Raw genomic sequence first — 18,852 nt, 5'->3', positions numbered from 1 at the left:
ATCCTCTATTGTTTTAAAGACTTCCAAAGGTATACCATCTGGTCCAGAAGCCTTCCCTGAGGCTAGCCCCCAAAGTGCAGCAAGGACCTCATTCATTGTGATATCCCTATCTAAATCCTCCTTACATATTCTATCTAATTTAGGGCCTCTATCACACATTTTTTCTCCTTCAATACTTCCAGGCTTTTCGTATTCATACAACCTTTGATAGAAGTTTTCAAATACTCTAAGAATATCCTTCTCATCCGTGTACTCTATGCCTGCTTCTTCAATGTGAGTAATAGTGGATTTTGCCTTCGCTTGCCTTAGTCTGAGGGCTAAGGCCCTACCTGCCTGTTCCCCAGTCTCTTATCTCTTAGATCTTGACGATTGAAACTCCCTAATTGCCTTCTGTGTTATTTCTTTCTGTAGGTCAGCTTTCACAACCATTAAAACTTTTAAGCTCTCTGCGCAATCTTTCCCCGTCGCAATATCCTTCACATGTTGCTCCTCTGCTCTCCCTAGTTTCAACATTAAATTATCAACTTGCTCTCGGTCATTTTTCCTAAGTCTTGCAAAGTAACTTATTGTTTCCCCCCTTAGTGCAGCCTTAAATGTATCCCACACTGTATTCCAGGAAGCGCTGTATCTATTGTTATCAAAGAACTCTGTTACCTATTTTTTAAGATGATCAGTAAATCTTTTATCCATTAATATTTTTTTTCAAAAGACCAGGGATTTCTTTTTCTTTTCAAACAACTCACCTCAGGTGTGTCTTAATGGACCATCACTGCCAGGATGGGGGTAGGGCAGGGCTGGACACAGCCCTACTGGCTGTTCAATAGGCTGCACCCTGTCTTCACACAAAGGACTTCACAAGTGGTTGCTCTCCAGCCCTAACCCCATGGGAGTGGTGCTAAACATACCCAGATAACCAAAATCTAAAATTGGGGACTTATATTAGCCAAAAAGGTGCTTTGTGGACCGATAGGAGACTGGAACCTGCCTGCTCCTCAATCTACCCAAGGTGCATTGCTTGTCTGCCTTTCTTTGCGCAGCTCCCACTATGTTCTTCTCCACAGCAGCAAATCCTGTTCATCTGTACAACACTGAAGGGATACTTGAACTTGTGGAATCCTCGCAGCTGCAGCTTGCCACTTCGTCCTGCTGGAGATTTTCAAATTCCAAAAAGGAGACTAAGTCATATCAGTACATATCTTCACTGTGACTTTGTCCAGCGGCATCCCAATGATGCCTCCTTCTCAGACACTGCCTGCAGCCTTATCTCATGTATCTTTACCTTCTTAGACAATTTTTTTAGAAATTTCTTCTGAGTTCGAAGGTAAGTGCTGACCGGGCCCAATCCACTTCCTGTGTCCGACCAGCACTCCATCTCAGTTGGACGCATTTTTTTTTATTTTGCTCTGGTCTCTTGCGATTAGATGTCCATGTTGGCTCTTTGATCTTTTAAGTGCTATTCTTTCCCTTGAACTTCAAAACTTAATCACTCCAGTTCTACTGAATGGATTTTTGGCATTTTGGCATCAAATACATTATTAAAATATACTCTATTTGTCTAAATTGGTGTGGGATTTTTTTCTTGTGATGCTGTTTTCGCGTTATTGCTGTTGGTGTGCTGCATAAATAATTTACACATTGCCTCCAAGTTAGGCCTGACTGCTTTTGTGCCAAGCAAACAAAGAGTTATGCATAGATCATATAGTCACTTTTGTGGTTCACCTTGACAGGGATTGTGACTGTTGCTTGAGCAGGGTTAACACCCCTCGCAATCAACAACCCAATTTCACAGAGTGTTGTTTAAAAGAGGCGTGGTTATGTTATGTTACCAGATTCTTAGAGCAATCTAAAAACCATATAGGTGTCCTAGCACTAGGCAAAGGACCTTCAAAAGAAACAGTGATAAGTATCTGTTGTGAGTAGAGCCAAGTTTTTTAACTCCTTGCAAAAACATAGGTGATCATGCAATTCATGCAATGTGGCTAGAAATGAGTCCCACAATTTAGCAGCAATGACGGAAAAAGACCGACCTCGAAGGTGCGGAGTTTCGGCAGCAAGTGAGGCTTGTTCCATGCTGCAAAATTAGCACGAGCTGCATCAAACTACGTGCCAGAGGACGCAGCTTCTTTGGTGCGGCTCGAGTAGATTTTCTATTCGAGTGGCACCTTTCTCAGTGCAAACATCTGCCACCACCCCATTGCCAAAAATCTCACTGAGTTCCATTCTAGTGTATTCAAATTGCACTAGGAGATGCAAATTCTCGCTTGCCAACTTAACGTTGGGGGTCTGCTCTCAAGACAAAATTATTCCACATGGCGGTTTGTGGAGTTTTAACAGAACTCTATGTTACAGGCATACTGCGGCGGGGGCCACACTCCGCCAACTCTGACGGCTGAGCAGAATTTATCAACCACCCCTAATAAGCACACCAAACACCTATTAGCATGAAGTGAGAAACTTTTACTCAGACAAAACCCATTATATATATTTTTTTTTCAAAAAACTGAAAAAATATCTAGCAAACAGTTTTGATGTCTAGCCAGATCAAAAATACATCCACACAATTTAAGAAGACATTACCAAATGTCCTAGGGAAAAAAGTATTTTTACTGAGTCTATAAAGGCAGCTTCAGATTGCATAGTAACTTCTCCCACCACAAACATGCTGTCCTATAAAACCTTTTATCCTTTCAATCACCTAGATTCAATCTCCACTGAAATGCGTTGCTTTCTCTAGTCTCCTATTGTACGTCTGAGAGTGTTACTTTGTGCTCAATCCCCCCCATTCACAACTTCAGCTTTACTTAGTTTTCCCTGGCCTCTATCCTCACAACTTTCACTGAATCTAATCTGTTTTGCTCACCAAAGTGTGTAAATGCTACTGCAGAACCCTCTCACTATCCCCTCCCCTCCCTATTATACTCTATAAATCTATTTCCTGTGGTTGCCCTATTTCTGTTTTCTGCTAACCTTTGTCATCCAGCCTATTTCCTCAATCATTTACTCATGCTATAATAATTCCAATTCTTAAACCACAGAAGCTTGATCCTGCTCTCCATGCTAATCATAATCCAATCTTTCTTAGTATTTATTCCACTGTTTTATAGAGCCTACTAGCACTGTGAACTATCTTTACATAGTAACAAAAGCAACGCTTAAAAAAATTGAATGAATAGGAGGAAAGGGAAAATTAAGAGAAGGACTGAAAGTGTGTAAGGCTGAGATGAGTATGAAGGAGAAGAAGAAGAGATGTGAAACCAACAGGGAGTAGCATCAACAAGCGGAGGGGAGGGATGGAGCAAGGTTGAGGAAAGGCGGGAAAGCAGGGGGCTGTCCAACTTGAGTGTGAAAGATGGCATGGAGAGAGTTAAAGAGAGGTGGAAGTAAACATGGTGGAGCTGGAGCAAGATAGTAATGGAAAGAGCTGAAGTTATACGAAGAAGGGGGGAGGTCGGGGTAAAGACGTGGATTTGTGGAGGAGCAGAGACAAGGTTGTGGCAAGGAGGATGGATCAAGGAATGGGGCGAGGGGAGACTAGGGATGGGGGACTAGAGGGAGGAAGTGAAGTCTGATAGAGGGAGAGAGAGAGAGAGAGAGAGAGAGAGAGGCTGAAAAGGGGAGGGGTAGTGGGAGAGGAGGGTAGGAGGGGGCTAGGAGTGGAAACAGGGAGAAGGGACTGGGCTTGGAGGAAAATAACACAAAGATCTATACAAATTGGAAACTGTGTCCAGTAGAGTTAGAGTTCCAGTGGAGTGGAGATGGGAGTGATACAGAGAATAGGGAGTGGAGGGCAGTGCAAAGTGGGGCGTGCATTGGAAGGGGTGGAGGGTGGGAGGCCAGGTGAGGGGTCGAGTGTGAGAGGGCGCATGCATAGAGAGAGTGCGGGAGGGGAGCACGTGAAAGGGAAAGAACATTGGGGAAAGGGTAGGAAGTGGTATTAGAGGCCAGGTATTGGTGTGAGGTCAAGGAGGAGGTGAAGGCAGAGAGAGTGGAGGGAGAAGGAACTGGAGCAACGTCATCAACGAGCAACTCAACTCCACCCTCACCCGAGACAACCACACCTGGGCATCTGACGCCAACGTCACAGCCAGAGAACTCCACACTTGGATCTCCACCTGTGCAGATGAGCTCACCCCACTACGCAACCCCGACAAACAGCGCCCCAGGAAAGCTGCATGGTGCACCACCGATCTCCAAGAAATCAGATGCACATGCAGATGCCTGGAGAAGAAATGGAAAAACACCAAGACACCCGAAAACCACATCATCTATAAGGAAGCCATGATTGACTACCACTCCCAAATCATAACCACTTTATCCACAACAAAATCCTTGCCAACTCCACCAACTCCAAGGAACTCTTCAGTGTCATTCAGGAATTCACCAACCCTCGCAGCGAAGCCACAGACATCACCCTGTCCCAAGACCTACTTCCACCTCAAGATCAAAAACCTCTACGACAACTTTGTCGACCATCCACCTGACGCCGCAGTCAACCCCCCGCCCACACAACATACCAGCCAGCCCACCATCTCCACCTGGACGCCGGTCACGGCTGAAGACAACGCCTCGACCATGAAAGGCATACTCTTAGGGGCCGCCACCGACCCCTGCCCTCCTCACATCTACATATATTAATGGTTCTCTGTGCACACTGAAATAATAAACAATTCATCTTCTATACAATGTTCATCTGGTGCTGCTCCATTCGTTACACTACGTCAAGGTGCCAAAAGTACTACAATCATGGTCCGGTCAGGCAAGCCCTTCCCCTATGAATGTGACCACTTTTTTTATGGAAACCTCTGGGGTTCCTTATCACTATTTTGTGATGCCAAATCTTCAATAAACAAAATTGTAAGCCATTTATTTTCAATGCTTCATCACTTCTTTATTTTCAGAAAGAAATCGATTTTTACTTCAAATGGTTCAATCCAACGGACAATATTTGAATTTCCAATTATATATCATCCATAGATTTGACAACCCAATGCATTTCGGGTCACTCCATGGACCCTTCTTCAGGGGTCTGAAAATGAAATAACGCAAGATGCTAATCAGTCCTTCTTTCTTGATAAACATAAGATATACTCGTATTCAATGTAATACTGACAAATGATAATGAAGATTCCAATTGCTAGCATATAACATACAGTACTACAAAAAAGGTGCCTAATGTTCGTAAAGTGACAATAGAGAAATCAATGCGCGGTGGTCCATCTCATTTATTTTGCGATATAAAAATGTATAATGCCCGTGTTTATGAAAAGTGCTCACATCCCAAAATTATTCACAACCAATACCTCATGCCAAATTCGACTGATCAATGGAATAACTTGCGTTTCAACCAAAGTTACCAGAGACCGCGGTCCTATGTACACACATAAGCTAAAAAAGTGCCCCAGTGGTATTCATGGTTCCAAACAACGCTCATTTAGTTAATCAGCTTTGATGGGTACCCGTCTTCTAAGAATAATGAAATTATACACATAGCCATATTCATTTACGCGTACTGGTTCCAACCGGATATGCACTCGTATTCAACTCAGTGTTAAGAGTGAACGCAGTCAGACAGAATCGCCAAACTTTCAAAATGTTTGCTTATGCGCAAACTTACTTTCTGCAACAGAGTGCTTAACCCAGGGTCTGTTACGGGATCAAAAATGCTTGAGAGTTCTCCATTACTGAACTACGCGCTACGTGATATGCAGCGTGACAGGAGTCACGTGTTAGTGTACCGTGATATATTTGAAGGGGCTACTCGTGTTTGTTAAATGCTTAACGCAATAAAGAAAAAGAAAAACAAGTAGTGAATACAGTGGAGTTCTTACAGATTAACAAAATCCCCTTCCGACAAAATTATGAGGCATTGCATATAATCAAGTACAGAGACCCTCAATTGTGTCAAGGGGAATCAGAGAACCAAAAGATGAAGAAGGGACACTTTTATACAGGGGCTTTAAAAACAGCCATGTTTTTAATTGCTTTCTGAAGGACAGGTAGGTGCTGGAATTTCGCAGGGCTATTGGTAATGAGTTCCAGTATTTAGGAGCAATAAACGAAAAGGCTCTGCCACCTGTGCGGGTAAGCCGAATGTGAGGGATCTTCAGGAGTGCCAGGGCATTGGATCTTAAGTTATATTCATTTGAATATTTGGAGAGTTTGTTCTGAAGGTAGGATGGTCCCTCTCCATTAGGCGCTTTAAAGGAGAAGCAGCATATTTTAAACATGGACCGCTTTTGTATCGGTAGCCAGTGTAAATGTCTGAGCAGGGGATGGAGTTCCGGGGGGACAGTTCAAAACCATTCTGGCAGCGGTGTTCGGTAACACCTGTAGTTTTGTCAGAGTGGTGACTCCTACCTCCGCCAGCAGGGCATTACTATAATCCATCCTGCTCCCTATCATTGCCTGTACTACCGTTCTACGATGCTCCAATGGTAGGTAAGGGATGATTCTGCGTGATAAGCGCAGATTGTAGTAACATACTCCTGTGATGATTTTCACGTTATCCTTCATCTTAAGCTTGACATCCAGCTGGATTCCCAGGCTTTTTACAGAAGAGGCCGGTTTTGGTGCCTCACCCAATTGGGATGGCCACCAGTCTGGCGTCCGGAGATGTGGATCGTTTCCTAACAGCATTAGCTCTGTTTTTCCTGGGTTGAGCTGTAGACACTGTTCCTTCATCCAATTTGCAATTGCCAGCATACCACCCAAGAAACGTTGTTGCTCATCACTGATGTTTTTGCCTATTGGAAACAGTAACTGCGTATAATCGGCGTACGAGACTATCTCGAAGCCAAAAGATTGAATTCGCTTGGCAGGGGGGTCAGATAAATATTAAAAAGGGTGGGGCTGAGACAGGAGCCCTGCGGCACCCCCTTGTCCAGCAAAAATGTGTTTTTTGAGACAAATGGTCCAAGTGTAGTAGATTGCCATCTATCCATTAAGAAGTTTCTCAGTCACTGTAGGGCTACACCCCCGATGCCGCATTCACCCAGTTTCTTCGCAAGCCTCTGGTGGGATATTGTGTCAAAGGCTGCGGAGAGATCTAAGAGGATCAAGATCGAAGATCCTCCGGCACCGATGATGCGTCTCAGCGAGTCCGTAACCGCCAACGTTGCTGTCTCTGTGCTAAAACCAGGTCGGAAACCCGACTGGGAAGGGTCAAGCAAATCGTTGGCTTCCAGGTACTGACTGAGTTGGATATTTATTTTGGACTCTAGTAGTTTCCCCAGTAGAGGTAATAGGGATATTGGCCTATAGTTGCTTAACTCCTGGGGATCTGCCGATGGCTTTTTCAGGATGGGCCGCACAGAGGCCTCTTTCCAGACGCTCGGAATTTGGCCAGTCGAAATGGAAGCATTGAAGATGCGTTGTACCATAGGGGCACAAGTTGGAGAAATGAGAGCCATCACACTGGGTGGGCATAAGTCCGATGGTGATCCAGAGATTTAGCTGTTTGCAGTAGTTTGCTTGCCTCAGCGAGTGAGATGTGATTAAACTGGTTTAGGGCCCCTCTAGCAGAAATCGAAGGATTATTCAAATTAGTATTTGTACAGTCCTTGTTGATATCAGTGACCGGAAAGTTGGCATATATTTTAGCAATTTTGTCATGAAAGAAATATGTGATGGAGTCACATAAGTTCTGGGATTCGAGTGGAGGTTGTTTGCAAGCTGAGGGCGAGGAAAAGTCTTTGACAATGTCAAATAGAGCTTTATTGGAGTTTTTAGATTTTTCAATTTGCATATGTAGATAAGAGAATCGGGCAGTTTTTATTGCATGATGATAATGGGATAGTGATGCTTTATAGACTTTCCTATCTTCCGCTAGTTTTTGCTTTCTCCTTTTCCTCTCAAGTGCTTTGCACATGGTTTTTAGAGATTTTAAGTCATCTGAGTACCAGGGGGCTGAACGTGCCCTTGATGAGCGGTTTACTTTTATTTGTGGGATCACTGTGTCAAATGTTTCCATTAGGGCTGAATTAAAACTAGATAGTATAGCTGAAGGATCTTGATCAGTCTGCTCAATATTAGAGGACAGTGGGATGACTGTTTTGTTAAAATTATCCAAAGTTAAATTATGCCATGGCCTTTTAAATTTCCCATTTTTATGTATAGGATTCGTCCTGTATTTTGGTCCTTATTGAAGTTGGAGGGAAAATTGAATCATGTAATGATCTGACCAGACTAAGGGGAGCGGCTGTGATACTCTGAGTTGTTCTGAGTTAGTAAAGATAAGGTCCACTGTGTGGCCCGCTGAATGTGTAGGTCCCGACACCATCTGACTGAGTCCCATATCGCTCAGATTCGAAAAGAGCGTCCTAACCTCTGGGTTTTCTACCTCCTCTCCATGGAAATTAAAGTCTCCCAACAGAACAAAATTGCTGGAGGCCACGGAATGCATGGCAATAAGTTCTGTCAGAGCAGTGTAGAAATTGGATTTGGATTTGGGGCCCGGTGGTCGATAAAGCAAGGCCCCATCCCAGGATATTGTTGGGGACACTGACACTTTAAAGATGTCTAGTTCCATTATATTGTTACTAATGGAGGATGTCCATTGAACTTTCAGATTATTTTTAAACGCAATTCGTATGCCTCCTCCTGTCTTTCCCTTTCTATCAAGTTGGATAAATTTGAAGTCTGTTGGTATAGCTAAGTTTATGGCTGGTATGTTGGTAGGATTTAGCCATGTTTCTGTGAAGAAGCATATATCCGGTGAGAGGGTGGAGATCATGTCCCAGATCTCAATAGAATGTTTAACAAGGGAGCAAATGTTACATAAGATATGGGTAAGACTCCGCTTGTGTTTCGATGGATCTGCTTGTGACTCGTTTACAAGGGGTCCCCCTTGTAGACTCTGAAAGCGGCAACCGATGCATGATGCGGGACCTTCCAGCATAACCGGAAAGGAGGGACAACACTGGCCTCCCCGGTAGCGTTTGCTGGGCTTGCTACGTCCTATTGCACGTAGGACCGTTTCTGGATAGGTGTAAAACTCGGGGAAATGAACGCTTATGTTGGACATAGTGTGCCGGGCAGAGTCTCCCGCCTTCCATCGGGTTCCGGCGCGACGGGAGGCGCCAGAACATTCTCCGGGCATTCTCCTCACCTTTCCAAATTATAAGATATCGTCAATATATCTTTTAAACATCACAAGATTGTTACTCCATTTTATTTCTTGTAAGATATGGTCATACTAAAATTTGGACATGAACATATTTGCATAGGCCGACGCCCCAGCAAAGCCCATTGAAGTGCCATTACATTTAGCAAACATTTTTTCTTCCCATTGGAAGTAGCTGTGATACAATGCAAAATGCATTAATTCCAAATGATTTTTTTTTATTAGCTCCTTCACATTCATTGTTCAATAAAAAACATTCAATAGCTTCAAGCCCCTCATTATGTGGAATCGAGGTGTATAAAGAGGTTACATCCACTGTACATAACCACCAATTAGACATGTCTTCTTTGGGTAATGACTCTAGTTGGTTTAAAAAAGAGGTAGTGTCCTTAATGTAAGTTATCCAGTTCTGTAACATTGGCTGAAAAAATTGCTCCAGATATTGACCAATCAGTATCGAGATAGATCCACAGGCTGGTACTATGGGTCTGAAAGGAGGTTTCAATACGTTTTTGTGGACTTTTGGTAGCATATAACATTGAGGATGTCGTGGAAATTCACTATCAAGAAACATATATGTATTTTCACTTATCCAGCCCATCTCGAGGGCTTGATCTAGAATCTGTCTCAAAATATTTTGGAATTCCATAGTTGGGTCTTTCTCTAATTGCATATATATTCCTTTGTCTTGTACATGAGTAGCCACACTACTTTGGTAAAATTCTGTATTAATTATGACCAAAGGGCTGCCTTTGTCTGCCTTCTGGAATGTCAGTTCAGTGTTTTCTGCCAAGTCCCGAAGAATATTCCATTCTTTTTTTGTAAAATTAGTCGTTTTTGGTTAGCCAAATTTAATCTTGTTGCTAGCAATTTTCACAAGACGTTCAAAGATATCAGTAGTTTTGTGTGAAGTTGGTGCACAGAATGAACGTTTTTTTAAAACTCAATGTACTCTTGTATTGTATTATGTTCAGTCGATGCAGACAGAATACCAATAACAGATTTTAACCTCAAGGTGCGTAAAAATTTAAAGATGGAAACTTCTGTCTCAGCTATATTGCTCGTATATGTAGGAACAAATGATGTCCCTTCATTTAGTACTTGCATTTGATCTTTTGTCAAATTAACATTCGATATGTTAATTACTAATTCGTTTTGGTAGTGCTCTTTAGAGATCTCTTGACTGTGTCGGGGTCTGTGTCTTTTGCCCCTGCGGGTTTTTCTAAATTTGGAGCATTGTTGGCTGCTGAACTTGTGGATAAAAAAGACACCTTAGTCCCTTTAGGTGCCTGCATATTTGAAACTTGTGTGGATGTACTTGCTCCCAAATGTATTGGTGGCCTGTTTTGTGCAACATCCGAATCTGAAGCCATACTTTCTTGAGATGAGAGATTTGTGTTTTTTGTTGTCACTTCCTTTGACTGTAGACCTCCGCCCATGTATCAACTTCTTTGAGTTTATATTCAATAGTATCCCTGCGATACTTCTTGATTTTTCTATCACATCTACCACAGATCTTCAGCCACCATTGCACCTGAACTACAATGCACCATCAACACCATGTTCAAAATAGGCTCCTTTCCAGATGACTGGAAGCACGCAGAAGTCAGGCCCCTGCTCAAGAAGCCCACAGCTGACCCCATCGGCCTCAAGAACTACCGGCCCATCTCGCTCCGCCCCTTCACGGCCAAAGTAGCAAAGAAAACAGTCAACAGGGAACTGACAAGATTCATAGAAGACAACGCCATCCTCAACCCATCCCAGTCCTGATTCTGAAGCAACCACAGCACTGGGACCCCCTTACTCACCGCCACAGCAGCATCCGCACACTCCTGAACCAAGTCCACTCCACAACCATTATCCTACTCGAGCTATCAGCGGCCTTGGACACCGTCTCCCACCGCACACTAGTCACCATACTACACAACGCCAACATACAAGGAACAGCCCTAGACTGGATTCGATCATTCCTCACCGTAAGAAGCCAAAGGATCAGACTGCCATCCTTCCTCTCCGATCCATGAAAATCACCTGTGGAGTCCCACAGGGGACCCTCTTCAACATCTACATAGCACCCCTCTCTAGCCATTGTCCGACCACACCCAGCTCATCCTCTCCCTCACCAAAGACCCCGCCACCACCAGACTCAACTTCCAGAAAAGAATGCAAGATGTTGCAATCTGGATGACCAACAGCTGCTTGAAGCTCAATGCAGCGAGGACAGAAATCCTCGTCCTTGGAACCACCCATACAGCATGGGATAACACCTGGTGGTGGACCGACCTCGGAAGCCCACCCACCCCCTCGGACCACGCCAAAAACCTCAGAATCGTACCCTCACCATGAACTGACAGGTCAACGCCGTCAAATCCAGCATCTTCAGCATCCTCTGCAAGACCTTCAAATGGATCCCCCCGAGTCAAGGAAGACAGTCCCCTACACACCCACCACCAGTAGACTGGACTACGGAAATACACTCTACGCCGGCATCAACAAGTCCCTACTCTGTAAACTCCAGACAATACAGAACACCACAGCTAGACTCGTCCTCGGCGTCCCCCAGCACGAACACATCAGCCAGACTCCACTGGCTCCCCGTGGAGACAAGAGTCACCTTCAAAATCCTCAACCACGCCTACAAATGCCTTCATATCAATGGACCCAAATACCTCAACGACAGAATCACCTTCCACGTACCCAAAAGAAATCTCAGATTTTCCAACCTTGCACTGGCAGAAGCCCCATGCATACACAGAGCCGGAGGAGGCGGAAGATCCTTCTCTCACACTGCAGCAAAGACCTGGGACGAGCTACTACCGGACATCAGACATGCACCCTCCCTGAATACCTTCAGGAAGACCCTCAAGACCAGGATTTTCAGCTAACAGATCTGCAGACCCTCCCCCCTCAGTGCCTTGAGACCCTCACGGGTGAGTAGTGCGCTTACAATTCCCCAGATTTATTTTTGAGAGAGTGTATGAGGAGATGGAAGGAGGGGAGGAAGAGAGAGGGATGACAAGTCAGGGTGGGAGAGAGGAGGTTATGGGAGGGAGAGCAGGGAAGGAAGACGGAGGCGTGTAAAGATCAGGTTAAGGGGTAAAGAGAGGAAGAGGAGTCGGACAAGGAAGTGGGCAGGAGGGGATGACAAGACAGGTGTGAGAGGCCAGGGAAAGAGGTAAAGACTAGGTTGAGCATAGAATATGATAGGATAATATTTATAAACTGCAGTTATACGAGAGGGTATCAAGGCGCTAAAGCAAACAAAGAGTAGACAGGAAAGAAGCACAGCTGCAACAACGTAAGATGAGAAAAGCCATGTTTTCAGATGTTTTTTGAAAACCGCATGAGTCCGTATTGGATTTAAAAGTGGGTAGGGTGTTATATAGCTTGGCGGCCGCCACCAAAAAGGAGCGTCCGCCCCATCTGCGCCTGCGAAATTTGGGATTCACAAGGTGCTAGGGAATTTTAAGAATCAGACCCGCCACTTTGTGCAGTACCACATGGAGCTTATTTAGGCAGACCGCAATGATGTTCAGGTACAGAGCATTTGCAATAGTTCAGCCGAGAGGTGACCAGAGCGGACCCAATTATAGCGCCAGGAGGCGCATTTAACTTTCGTCAACCCTGCTGAGCGGGGGGAGCACATCGGAACTTGCCTGTTGCCACTGGGGAGTCCGGGTGGAGAATTGCCGACCTGCTTGACCTGCTGGGGTTGCTGCCTGCCTGCCTTCCGCCGCCCGATCACACTTCAACCTGGGGAAGCGCTGGCCGCCGCGGAGTGCAGGTCAGGGAACTACAACCCCCAGCAGCCCAGGGAACCATGTGACCCAATTGTAGCGCCAGGAGGCGCATTTAACTTTCGTCAGCCCTCCCTCGCGGGACGCCGGGCTAAGCCCGGGCAAAGGGCGGGCCCTCTGTGGCCCTCAGAGGCACGAGGAGGACGGGACGGGCCACTCCCCCTGACCCCATTAGTCTGCTAAGGTAATAATTGTATGACCTTCCTGACATTTTGGCAAGGGATCACTAACTGAATTTCAGTTGAAAACTTTTTAAACCCTCAGATCTTCTTGATGACCTTGTGATAGCCAAACAATTGCACATCCCATGACGACACACAAGGGGGTGACCAATAAACTTATCAGCCAGAGAGGCTTTCACGCAGGGTCACAAGTTCTATGCAGGCCATCTCTGCCCACCACCAATATGACTGAACCTGCCAAGTCTAGCATATCCATCAATCAATCGCCCGACCCAACCATTGGCATACCGCAACATCTCTCGCTGCTGGATGAACTAAATTCCCTCTGCAAAACAAGGTATGCCACCGTGGAACCCAGAAATGAAATAAAAAACTCCTCCCCTTGCCTCGCTAAACGAACCAGTACGTCAACCCCAATTGCTAGCCCCCTGACTCAACCCAAAAATGTTAGTACACCAAACACAGTTTCTCCACAGTTCACATCTAGCAAAAGGAAGTGGGATGGGGTCAAGCCCACAGGGAATAAATCAAAACAACAAAAACTTTGTTTTAGCTCTCCAACGACTGCAACAAACGCCCTTCAAAAATTGGAAGAAAAAATAGACCAATGGATAACCTCCTTTAACTCGAATTTACTGGCCCAAATTGAACAAACGGTTGGCTCACTCATTTCGCCACTAATTGACAAAATTACCACCCTAGAGGATAGGCTGTTGGGAATAGAGAAATGTTTAAAGGCCTACCAAACCTGCACTGAAAATTCTCTAACATCAACCGGTCCCAACCCACTTGGTACTAAAAAGAACAATTAAACCCTCCCCTTAGTCCCTATCCCTTCACCCCCCAATGCACCTAAAGCGAATCACAAACTGGGCCCTCTACAATATACTGCTACAAAAGTAGAGTCTAATAAGAATACAAATCACATACAGCTACCCCCGGAGGCTGCTCCTTTCGTGTGTGTTCTTGCGGGTTTCCCAGAAATCAAACATGGAAAAACTGAGCAGGAACAAGACTTACTTAACAAAGTCACATATTGGCTAACTAAAATCAGACCCCTGCCCCTAGGTTTTGATGGTACCATCAAGTCTGTTAGAAGGGTGGGTTGGCTAGGCCCTCTACAAAAAGATATTGACAGAGACCTTGTTCTAATTAAATTTAGAAGCAGCTCAGTCGTTTCCTACCTGCAAACTTTGTACCCCCGTGAAGGTGTTGGCCCTATATCCATCTGGGACCTACGCGACTTCTACCCAAGCACGGTATATGCTCCTAGACTAAAATTAAGGGCAGAGTCAGCTCACCCGAAGGGCAGAAACACGCATGCATTGTGTGGTCATGGCTTTTCCGCCTTCAACCACCCTGCAACAATGTACATTGGCCATGGGTTTGGAAAATTATGAATTCTACTACGAAACAAAGGAACTTATTAATGCATCATGGACTAATATTTTATTTTATTTTATTTTTCTTCCACTTTGTGTTTTGTATGTAATTTTTGTCATGAATGTTTTTTAAATGTATGCTTTTATGATTTTAAACATAAAAATCGAATAAAGCTAAAGAACTGAACTGACCAGAGCAATGATGATCGACTCGTTCAGTTTGGATGGAATAAAAGGCGAAACCTTTCTCAAAATCCTCAGAATATAAAAACAAATACTAAACGTACGGCTGACCAGTGCATCAACGCTCAAACCATAGGCAAAGATGACCCCAGATGTTTTGCTGTCCTAACAGAGACAGGGAGGTGACCATAGACTGCCGGCCACAAGGAGTTTGACCAGATGGAACTCTGCAAGCCAAAGACCCGCACTTCAGTCTTGTCTGCATCGATCTTCAGTGAAATGTCCTTCATCCAGCAGATATTGCTGGACATGCACCGATTAAACATCTCATATACCAATTGCAAGTCATTCAAGATGGAGACAATAATTTGCATATCATCCACATAAGATAGCACCAGAAATCTAAAAGCCAGCACCAGGTCGGCCAAGGGAGTCACATAATGATTGAAAAGGGTGAGACTCAAAGATTAGCCCTGGGGTACCCCACAAGGAAGACTAAAGGCCTTGGCTCTAAAGCCTCCACAGCTGACAATATGGGCCCTATTTTACATAAATGAATGAAAAAACTGCAAGCCATTCTCTGCAATTACCAATTGCTGCAAACACTGAACCATACGCACCGGGAAGACGGTGTCCAATACCGCTGATAGGTTGAGCATTATCAGATTTACTTATTTGATAAATATCTTTAAAGTGGGCACAATGTTGATAGGCTGCATAGTACTTTGGCAAAGACCCTGGGTATCCTAACTGCTAAGTTTTTGAATGGCATTTCTGGTAAAATGGACGAAAATGGGCAAATGATTTAGTTGCATAATGAATGTGTTTTAAGGTTAATCTGCAACAACTATTGAGAGTGAATGGCCAAACAGTATCACAACTTGTGCTAATGTACTTTTATTAAGCATGACTGTGATACATTTTTGCATTTATGTCCTAGATTGCCAGAAACAACAACGATTACGAAGACAACTATTGTGTTCTTGATCAGTGGAATGATCTTCAGCCAGAATTCTGTGACCAGGACCAGAAACAGATGTGTGTGCCAGATGGGCCTGGCACGTGCACTTGGAAGAATATTGAGTATCATAGTGTTGAGTAGTGTCTGATGGGGGCATTTCACTGTTCATCACCCTACGAGAGAATACCCTGCCCATTTACCCTTTGCTTGCAAAATGTTGAGGAAATGGAATGTAACATTCAATTCACACTAATGGGGGTCATTAGGATAGTTGGCCATTATATCGGGAAGAGGGAGCGCCCGCCATAAGGGCGGGGGTCCTGTGGGGGCAATTACGATGCACCTGTCACAATAGTGGGCGCATCGTAATTCCTCTCATTGTGGCAGGCGGTGCACTCAGCACCGCCCGCCACAATGCCAGGAAGGCATGTCATGCACTTGTATGCACAACATGGCAGGCACAGCCACCATATTAAACCCTTTTCCGCCCGTTCAACTCATTGACCGGGCGGAAAAGCAGCGGACGGTCTTTCCATCCGCCGTGGTCCCCCCCGCCATAGTAATATGGCGGGGTAAATGGGTGGAGGGCGGGGTTGGATCACGGGCACATCGCCACCGCCATGCGGGCGGTGGCGATCCGCCCGTGATCCTAATGGGTCCCTAAGTCTGAACTCTAGCTAGATCTGGGCTTTTGGCCCCCCAACCAGGTCTTTGCTGATGCATGTGAAATAGCATGCATATAAATATAATTTATCATGAAATATTAGCATAGATGAGCCTCTTCACAACTGTTTGAGGTTTTGAATTGTGTACTTGGGTAAACTTTACGTCTGCATCAAAATCCATGCAGGGATATATTTCAGAAGGATTTTCCTGTATTAACATTTTTGGGGAGAAAATGTTATGGGTAAATGTGTGGTTTTATTCTTCAATGTGTATGCAGTTTGCATATTTGTACAACTTCAAAAAGCTCATGAGATTTTAATAAAACTCCTTACAACCTTCTCTCAACCAGCCTATGAAACAATGTCAGTCCAATGTCCTTCCATGTGACCGTAACATGCTTGACTACTTTACATGCCCAGTTCTTGAAAGACCACAATCAATGAAAAGTCCATGTTCCTAAACCTATAATGACAGCTGGCTTGGGGGGTTAGGAATGGCTTAGCTAGGGGATGGCTTAGCTAGGGGAGGCTGGGGGGGTGGTCTGCCCCGGGCAGCACTATTTTTTGGGGCTCCACCACCCCGCACCCCGTAACAAGTCGTCCGTTGCCCACCACCCTCTTAGGGGCTGCCCAGGGTGGCAGTACATCTAGTGGTAGCCACAGCATAAATAATATGAAGACCTCCCATAATGACCCTGCTCTGCCCTATGTATGATTCCTACTGCATCTGCATCTCAACCTAATTCTGCTTTGAATAAAGAGATTGGAAATATATCAAAACTATGTTTTGTGTTTGTGTTGACCTAAAAACTGATTCCTTTACCTGGTTCTTGCTTTTGTGAAGAAGAGTATTTGTGCTTTTATCAGATGAATGCTCCTGTTGCTTTAGATGACCCTATCAGAAAGATTAAGGAGACACAAAGGTTTAATCTCCATGATTTGTAGAATCCCTGATCTTCGTGGTGATAGGTAATCAATTTTCTTGCAATGTTCTCCCAGAATCATGGACCGGTAGACAGTGGTACCACTTTCCTCCTACAGGAACAAAGGAAATGTCATATATTGCATCAACGGTCATGGCTCTGGTTTGTAGCATACCCTTGCGACAAAGGAAATCCTGAAACGACTTGCAGAAAGTCTTCGCCAAGAAATCTCTACACTGAGGTATAGATAGGCATGAACAAACCAATCCCTTTTGCCTCCAATGCAAGGCTTCATCAGGATTATGTCTGAGGCAAAAGGATGTTGTTTGGTGTATGAGTCTGATGATGGAGCTGTGTGGAAGATACAAGAACCAGGAGGTTTGATGGCCGGTAGTGGACACAACTCTCCATGGTTCCGCATTCCAGCTCTTTTTATTATCTGTGTTGTCGTATTGCAGATTGGGTGTTACAACAGAAGCAGGCAGAGCCTGTGAGTATGTTAATTTATGCAAGAAGTGGTGTCTTTAGTGTAGGCTAGGTAAGCAGCCACTTTTCTCATGGATAAATTGTAGCAGTGAGCGTAACCCTCATAATTTGCTGTAGCATAATTATGCAAAAATACATCAAAAGGACGCTAGATTACGGAATGAGCGTGACTCAGAAGTTGGCTTACTATTTGGGCACATGTGGAAAGGAATAAGAGAAAATGTAATGGACCAATGAGCTTTAGCTCAATGCTCACTAGTTTGAGTGGGGTATATGAGATTTGAGTCCACTTCACTAGCATAAAGAGGAGGGGCTGTGAATAGGCAAGAGGTCTGGTTGATATTAGGGAGTGAGGAGGTCATCAGGCTTGATATCCCCCTTCCTGTGTATAGAACAGGTAAACATACTATGGAAACAGATACACCATTTAATCCTATTAAAAGAGAAGACTAACAAGTATAGCAAGTAAGCAAATAGACAATGCAATTATGTATGTATTTTCCCCTCTATAAGAGTGCATCCCCTTTCCCAAACAGTAGGCGCATTTGTGTACACAAGAAGGAACTCTGGAGTTCATTGCAGTTGAAAAGTAGCAAATGTGGCAATATATGTAGGCCCAAAGTGAAAGGAAGATTGGGGCAATAGTAGCAAATTAATTTGTGTGGAAATATCTTGCTATGGGCTCCACATCTCCAACCAAGCAAATTGATGAACAGCTTGGGTTTCCAGGCAGCAAACTCATATGGCCGGGATGCCCGCCACCCCCTCCCAACACAATCCCCAAGGATGGGAGAAGTCGGACACAGGTTGAACTTTTGGAAGGCGGGAGGGAGTCACCCTCCCGGCCGTATTTATTAAAATATGAAACAAAATTTAAAACATTAAATAAAAGTTTCATAATCATGTACAATTTTACATTTATTACATTTCGATGAAGACATGTTCTTTGGCTAACCTTAACAGATCTCTAATACAAAGGTTTCCTAGCCGAGTCTAACATCCTGCAAATGCATATATTCTAAATTAAAATTGTACATCCTAGCATTAAGGGCCAACGGCAAGGTCTTAACCGGTGTCAGATCCCTACTACCAAAACTCTCGCCCTCACAGTGTGAGTGGCGCATTTGCAGAGGACTCTACCCTCGTTGCCAA

At 44.5% G+C, this 18,852-nt stretch overlaps 1 protein-coding gene across 1 annotated transcript in view; it reads left to right on the top strand.

The window, feature by feature from the left end:
* LOC147684573 (metalloproteinase inhibitor 4-like) overlaps positions 1-17,071 on the top strand; it is a 55,727-nt gene extending 38,656 nt beyond the window's left edge. Inside the window, exon 6 of the mRNA XM_086940416.1 lies at positions 15,606-17,071. Coding sequence (XP_086796542.1) covers positions 15,606-15,767 — 162 coding nt within the window. The 3' untranslated portion in view covers positions 15,768-17,071. The remainder of the gene's footprint in view (positions 1-15,605) is intronic.
* Positions 17,072-18,852: the final 1,781 nt, after the last annotated feature.

This window comes from Lissotriton vulgaris, chromosome 10 (genome assembly GCF_964263255.1).
Source record: "Lissotriton vulgaris chromosome 10, aLisVul1.2, whole genome shotgun sequence".
NCBI classification, from domain to species: Eukaryota; Metazoa; Chordata; class Amphibia; order Caudata; family Salamandridae; genus Lissotriton; species Lissotriton vulgaris.
The sequence above is the reverse complement of the archived record's forward strand: the minus strand, read 5'-3'. Positions and strand labels throughout refer to the sequence as shown.